This window comes from Stegostoma tigrinum, chromosome 42 (genome assembly GCF_030684315.1).
Source record: "Stegostoma tigrinum isolate sSteTig4 chromosome 42, sSteTig4.hap1, whole genome shotgun sequence".
NCBI classification, from domain to species: Eukaryota; Metazoa; Chordata; class Chondrichthyes; order Orectolobiformes; family Stegostomatidae; genus Stegostoma; species Stegostoma tigrinum.
Genome location: NC_081395.1, coordinates 11,484,759 through 11,492,258, shown reverse-complemented (window position 1 = coordinate 11,492,258; position 7,500 = coordinate 11,484,759). Strand labels below are relative to the sequence as shown.

General features: G+C 62.5%; 1 protein-coding gene across 1 annotated transcript in view; it reads left to right on the top strand.

Annotated features, from left to right (window-relative positions):
• LOC125449248 (atypical kinase COQ8A, mitochondrial-like) overlaps positions 1-7,500 on the top strand; it is a 45,320-nt gene that overhangs the window by 12,277 nt on the left and 25,543 nt on the right. Inside the window, 2 exon segments of the mRNA XM_059641496.1 lie at positions 2,247-2,377; positions 4,651-4,977. Coding sequence (XP_059497479.1) covers positions 2,258-2,377; positions 4,651-4,977 — 447 coding nt within the window. The 5' untranslated portion in view covers positions 2,247-2,257.

The following is a 7,500-nucleotide window of genomic DNA, read 5'->3' as shown; positions in this document are numbered from 1 at the left end:
CTCTCTCTCTCTGGGTCTGCCTCTGTGTGTGGGTGGCTTGGTAGCCTGTGTGTACCTGTGGCTGTTTGGTGAGCGCCCCAAGCCCTCTTCCCCACGGCCACTGAATGACCGGACTGATGTTCCAACACGAGGGGACAGACATTCCCAGCAATGAGACACAACGGAGACTGAAGCCGTTGTTTACAATCCCTGCTCCGAGCTGGGGTCCTGAGGCACACGGCTCTCCATGGCAACGAGCGAAGCCGAGACGAAACTGTCAATGATGTTGGAGTCAACACTGACATGAACCCGAGTCACTGACCCATGTGATGCACAGATTCCAGCCCGACTTGGACGACCTCAGCTCGTTCTCGGCTCAATCATTCATCAAAGCGTTTGATGCCTTGAGACTTCATAAAGTCCAACACATATCCTCCCGAAACTGACCCGATCAACACACACACACACACACACACACACACACACACACACACACACTCACACTCACACTCACACTCACACTCACCACAACACAGAGGCACACACACACTCACACTCACACTCACACTCACACTCACACTCACACTCTCACACTCACCACAACACAGAGGCACACACACACACACACACACTCACACTCACACTCACCGCAACACAGAGGCACACACACACACACACACACTCACACATACACACACACACACTCACACTCACACTCACCACAACACAGAGGCACACACACACATACACACACACACACACTCACACTCACACTCACCACAACACAGAGGCACACACACACACACACACACTCACACTCACGCTCACACTCACACTCACCACAACACAGAGGCACACACACACACACACACACACACCGCAACACAGAGGCACACACACACACACACACATACACACACACACACACACACACACACACACACACCGCAACACAGAGGCACACACACACACACATACACACACACTCACACTCACCGCAACACAGAGGCACACACACACACACACACACATACACTCACACTCACACTCACACTCACACTCACACTCACACTCACACACACATACACTCACACTCACACTCACACTCACACACACACTCACACTCACCGCAACACAGAGGCACACACACACACACACACACATACACACACACACACTCACACTCACACTCACACTCAGACTCACCACAACACAGAGGCACACACACACACACACACACACACACACTCACACTCACACTCACCGCAACACAGAGGCACACACACACACACACACACGTGTCCAACTCACCTCTGTTTTAACTAACTTGACGTTGCCTCCAAATTCGACCAGAGGCTTTCGTCACTGTTCACCCCCCGTCCCAACACCCCAATTTCTCAATGTGTACCTGAACCTGACGAACTCGGTTCGGAGGGTCGGTGCTGAGGGAGTGGCACTGTCGGAGGGTCAGTGCTGAGGGAGTGGGCACTGCTGGAGGGTCAGTGCTGAGGGAGTGGGCACTGTCGGAGGGTCAGTGCTGAGGGAGTGGACACTGTCGGAGGGTCAGTGCTGAGGGAGTGGGCATTGTCGGAGGGTCAGTGCTGAGGGAGTGCCGCACTGTCGGAGGGTCAGTGCTGAGGGAGTGGGCACTGTCGGAGGGTCAGTGCTGAGGGAGTGGGCACTGTCGGAGGGTCAGTGCTGAGGGAGTGCCGCACTGTCGGAGGGTCAGTGCTGAGGGAGTGGGCACTGTCGGAGGGTCAGTGCTGAGGGAGTGGACACTGTCGGAGGGTCAGTGCTGAGGGAGTGGGCATTGTCGGAGGGTCAGTGCTGAGGGAGTGCCGCACTGTCGGAGGGTCAGTGCTGAGGGAGTGGGCACTGTCGGAGGGTCAGTGCTGAGGGAGTGGGCACTGTCGGAGGGTCAGTGCTGAGGGAGTGCCGCACTGTCGGAGGGTCAGTGCTGAGGGAGTGGGCACTGTCGGAGGGTCAGTGCTGAGGGAGTGGGCACTGTCGGAGGGTCAGTGCTGAGGCAGCGCCGCACTGTCGGAGGGTCAGTGCTGAGGGAGTGGGCACTGTCGGAGGGTCAGTGCTGAGGGAGTGCCGCACTGTCGGAGGTTCAGTGCTGACGGAATGCTGCAGAGTGACATGGAGGGCCGGAATAGGAGTGCTCACTCCCTTAGCACTGACCCTCCGAAAGTGCGGCGGGAATAGGAGGGGCAGGGGTAGAAAGCCACTTGCTGACAGCTGTGCACCTGCTGTATCTCCCACAGGTACGTCTGTAATGGCTGCCATGTTGAGTTGGGGCCTCGGTGGGGTAAGTACACACATATGGAAGTTCAGGCTGGCTCACTCCTGGAGCCCCTCCATCTCCCTCGGGAAGAGGCTGGCCATTTCACCCCAGGTGAGAGCGAGAGGCTGGTGGCCGTGTCGGCCTGCTGCTAGTGGGATGGCCAGGTTGGGCCTGGATCAATGAGGGTGGCTTTAGATAGTAGGTGGGCAAGTCTGGGGCTGAATGGCACCTTTTCAACAGGTGCTAACACTGATGTGGCAGGATGGCGGGAGGGGGCTGGGCCTCACCGCTCCGATTGTTTTGCCCATCGCTCATTGGCCCTTACGACGGTGTTTGGGGACGTAGTGTGGGGAGGGGTTAATGGCATGGGCTGTGAGTCTCCCTAAGCCATGAAGCCCCCACCCGCCTGTGGGTTTGGGGGGTAAATGGGCGAAGGGTGAAGGGTATCAGAGGGAGGGATGTGTGCAGGGCCTCTGGAGGGTGTTGGGTTGTGGGATATTGGGATGGTAGGGCGTCTGGGTGGGGTTTGGGGGTGCAAGATGTCAGGGTGGGGGGTGTTTGTGGTTTGGGATGGGGTTGTGTGGGATATCAGGGTGTGGGTTGTTATGGGTTTGGGACGGGGGCTATCAGGGTGGGGGGTGTTTGGGGTTTGGGACGGGGTTGTGTGGGATATCAGGGTGTGGGTTGTTATGGGTTTGGGACGGGGGCTATCAGGGTGGGGGGTGTTTGGGGTTTGGGACGGGGGCTATCAGGGTGTGGGTTGTTATGGGTTTGGGACGGGGGCTATCAGGGTGGGGGTGTTTGGGGTTTGGGACGGGGGCTATCAGGGTGGGGGGTGTTTGGGTTTTGGGACAAGGGGGATAGCAGGGTGCAGGGTGTTTGGGGTTTGGGACGGGGGCTATCAGGGTGGGGGTTGTTATGGGTTTGGGACGGGGGCTATCAGGGTGGGGGTGTTTGGGGTTTGGGACAACAGACAATAGACAATAGGCATTAAGTGTTGGAGTAGGCCATTCGGCCCTTCGAGCCAGCACCACCATTCATTATAATCATGGCTGATCATCCACAATCAGTATCCTGTTCCTGCCTTATCCCCATAGCCCTTGATTCCACTACCTTTAAGAGCTCTATCCATCTCTTTCTTGAAAGCATCCAGAGAGTTGGCCTCCACTGCCTTCTGGGGCAGAGCATTCCATATATCCACCACTCTCTGGGTGAAGAAGATTTTCCTCAACTCTGTTCTAAATGGCCTACCCCTTATTTTTAAACTGTGTCCTCTGGTTCTGGAGTCACCCATCAGTGGAAACATGCTTCCCGCCTCCAGAGTGTCCAATCCCTTAATAATCTTATATGCCTCAATCAGATGCCCTCTCATCCTTCTAAACTCAAGTGTATACAAGCCCAGTCGCTCCAATCTTTCAACATATGATAGTCCCGCCATTCCGGGAATTGACCTTGTGAACCTACGCTGCACTCTGTCAATAGCAAGAATGTCCTTCCTCAAATTTGGAGACCAGAACTGCACACAGTACTCCAGGTGCAGTCTCACCAGGGCCCTGTACAGTTGCAGAAGGACCTCTTTGCTCCTATACTCAATTCCTCTTGTGATGAAGGCCAGCATGGCATTAGCTTTCTTCACTGCCTGCTGTACCTGCATGCTTGCTTTCATTGACTGATGGACAAGAACACCTAGATCTTGTTGTACTTCCCCTTTACCGAACTTGACTCCATTGAAATAGTAAAATGTGAGGCTGGATGAACACAGCAGGCCCAGCAGCATCTCAGGAGCTGCTAATATTACTTTTAGTGCCTTCATCTATATCATTAATGTATATTGTGAACAGCTGCGGTCCCAGCACCAAGCCTTGTGGAACCCCACTGGTCACCGCCTGCCATTCCGAAAGGGGCCCGTTTCTCACTAGTCTTTGCTTCCTGTCAGCCAGCCAATTTTCAATCCAACTCAGTATCCTACCCCCAATACCATGTGCACTGATTTTACTCACCAAAATATCAGGGGGATATTAGGGTGGGGGGTGTTTGGGGTTTGGGACGGGGGATATCAGGGTGTGCAGATGTATGGGGTTTGGGATGGCTGGGAATATCAGGTTGGGGGGAGCATTTTGGGTTTGGGACAGGGGGTGTGGGATATCGGGGTGGGGTGTGTTTGGGGTTTGGGAAGGGGGGATATCAGGGTGTTGGGGTGCTTCGGGTTTGGGACGGGGGGTATAACAGGTTGGGGGGTCGTTTTGGGTTTGGGACAGGGGGCTGTGGGATATCAGAGTGGGGGTTGTTTGGGGTTTTGATGGGGGGATATCAGGGTTGGGGGGGTGTATTTTTGGGGCAATAGCGTACCTTCAATGAACTGCAATGATCTGTCTCTGGTACAGGACCACCCCTCGTACTGGGGGAGGGAGACCGGGAGCGGGCACCTGGGATTGTTCCTCCGACCTGGCACACATCCCGGACAGATGGAGGGTCACTCACCCCCTGGAGGGTCGTGGAGCTGCCTGTCCTCGGCCCAGTGCCCCCCCAGCAAGCGGCAGGGGGCATATATTGGGCACCCCCCTGCCAGGGGAGGTGCCAGACTCGCTCTTGGCAAGAATGGTAGAGGGAGCTTCCTCCGTCATAACTCCACCGCTGTCCACAATCTGACCACCCAGGACCTACAGAAGGCGAGTGGGAAGAAACTGACCAGTCAAGCTCCACGGCAGAAGGTAACTGGGTCTGGTACTGGGTAAAGCTCCCTCTACACTGTCCCCCATCAAACACTTTCAGCACAGGGACAGCACGGGGTTAGATACAGACAGATGGCAAAGCGGGTGATGAGGCTGTGAGTGGCTCAGTGGGTGATGTGGAGGGTCAGGATGGAGTTTGTGAGGGATTGGTGGGGGGGACGTTTGGTTTGTTGTGGCTGGATTGGGGAGGTGGTGGGGGAAGGTGCCGGGGGGGTGTAGGTGCGGGGGTGTTGGGGGGGATGGTGCGGGGGGGTTGGGGGAGTAGGTGCCGGGGGGGGAAGGTGCGGGGGGAGGGTCGGGGGGGGGAGAAGGTGCGGGGGGAGGGTCGGGGGGGGAGAAGGTGCGGGGGGAGGGTCGGGGGGGGAGAAGGTGCGGGGGGAGGTCGGGGGGGGGAGAAGGTGCGGGGGGAGAAGGTGCGGGGGGAGGGTCCGGGGGGGGAGAAGGTGCGGGGGGGAGGGTCGGGGGGGGAGAAGGTGCGGGGGGAGAAGGTGCGGGGGGAGGGTCGGGGGGGGAGAAGGTGCGGGGGGAGGGTCGGGGGGGGAGAAGGTGCGGGGGGAGGGGTCGGGGGGGAGAAGGTGCGGGGGGAGGGTCGGGGGGGGGAGAAGGTGCGGGGGGAGGGTCGGGGGGGGAGAAGGTGCGGGGGGAGAAGGTGCGGGGGGAGGGTCGGGGGGGGGAGAAGGTGCGGGGGGAGAAGGTGCGGGGGGAGGGTCGGGGGGGGAGAAGGTGCGGGGGGAGAAGGTGCGGGGGGAGGGTCGGGGGGGGAGAAGGTGCGGGGGGAGAAGGTGCGGGGGAGGGTCGGGGGGGGAGAAGGTGCGGGGGGAGAAGGTGCGGGGGGAGGGTCGGGGGGGGAGAAGGTGCGGGGGGAGAAGGTGCGGGGGAGGGTCGGGGGGGGAGAAGGTGCGGGGGGAGGGTCGGGGGGGGAGAAGGTGCGGGGAGAAGGTGCGGGGGGAGAAGGTGCGGGGGGAGAAGGTGCGGGGGGAGAAGGTGCGGGGGGAGAAGGTGCGGGGGGAGGGTCGGGGGGGGAGAAGGTGCGGGGGGAGGGTCGGGGGGGGAGAAGGTGCGGGGGGAGGGTCGGGGGGGGGAGAAGGTGCGGGGGGAGGGTCGGGGGGGGAGAAGGTGCGGGGGGAGGGTCGGGGGGGGAGAAGGTGCGGGGGGAGGGTCGGGGGGGGGGAGAAGGTGCGGGGGGAGGGTCGGGGGGGGAGAAGGTGCCGGGGGGAGGGTCGGGGGGGGGAGAAGGTGCGGGGGGAGAAGGTGCGGGGGAGGGTCGGGGGGGGAGAAGGTGCGGGGGGAGAAGGTGCGGGGGGAGGGTCGGGGGGGGGAGAAGGTGCGGGGGGGAGAAGGTGCGGGGGGAGGGTCGGGGGGGGGAGAAGGTGCGGGGGGGAGAAGGTGCGGGGGGAGGGGTCGGGGGGGGAGAAGGTGCGGGGGAGGGTCGGGGGGGGGGAGAAGGTGCGGGGGGAGGGTCGGGGGGGGAGAGGTGCGGGGGGAGGGTCGGGGGGGGAGAAGGTGCGGGGGAGAGGTGCGGGGGAGGGTCGGGGGGGGAGAAGGTGCGGGGGGAGAAGGTGCGGGGGGGAGGGTCGGGGGGGGGAGAAGGTGCGGGGGGAGGGTCGGGGGGGGGAGAAGGTGCGGGGGAGAAGGTGCGGGGGAGGGTCAGGGGGGGGAGAGCGGAGAAGGTGCGGGGGGAGAAGCGAGAAGGTGCGGGGGGGAGGGTCGGGGGGGGAGAAGGTGCGGGGGGAGAAGGTGCGGGGGGAGGGTCAGGGGGGGGAGAAGGTGCGGGGGAGAAGGTGCGGGGGAGGGTCGGGGGGGGGAGAAGGTGCGGGGGGAGAAGGTGCGGGGGGAGAAGGTGCGGGGGAGGTCGGGGGGAGAAGGGCGGGGGAGAAGGTGCGGGGGAGGGTCGGGGGGGGAGAAGGTGCGGGGGAGAAGGTGCGGGGGGAGGGTCGGGGGGGGGCGCGAGAAGGTGCGGGGGGAGGGTCGGGGGGGGAGAAGGGTCGGGGGGAGGTGAGCGGGGGAGGAAGGTGCGGGGGGAGGGTGTCGGGGGGGAGAAGGTGCGGGGGGAGGGTCGGGGGGGGGAAAGGTGCGGGGGGAGGGTCGGGGGGGGAGAAGGTGCGGGGGGAGGGTCGGGGGGGGAGAAGGTGCGGGGGGAGGGGTCGGGGGGGGGGAGAGATGGTGCGGGGGGAGGGTCGGGGGGAGAAGGTGGGGGGGGAGTGTCGGGGGGGGAGAAGGTGCGGGGGGAGAAGGTGCGGGGGGAGGGTCAGGGGGGGGGAGAAGGTGCGGGGGGGAGAAGGTGCGGGGGGGAGGGGTCGGGGGGGGAGAAGGTGCAGGGGGAGGGTCGGGGGGGGGAGAAGGTGCGGGGGGGAGGGTCGGGGGGGGAGAAGGTGCGGGGGGAGAAGGTGCGGGGGGAGGGTCGGGGGGGGGAGAAGGTGCGGGGGGAGGTCGGGGGGGGGGAGAAGGTGCGGGGGGAGGGGTCGGGGGGGGGGGAGAAGGTGCGGGGGGAGAAGGTGCGGG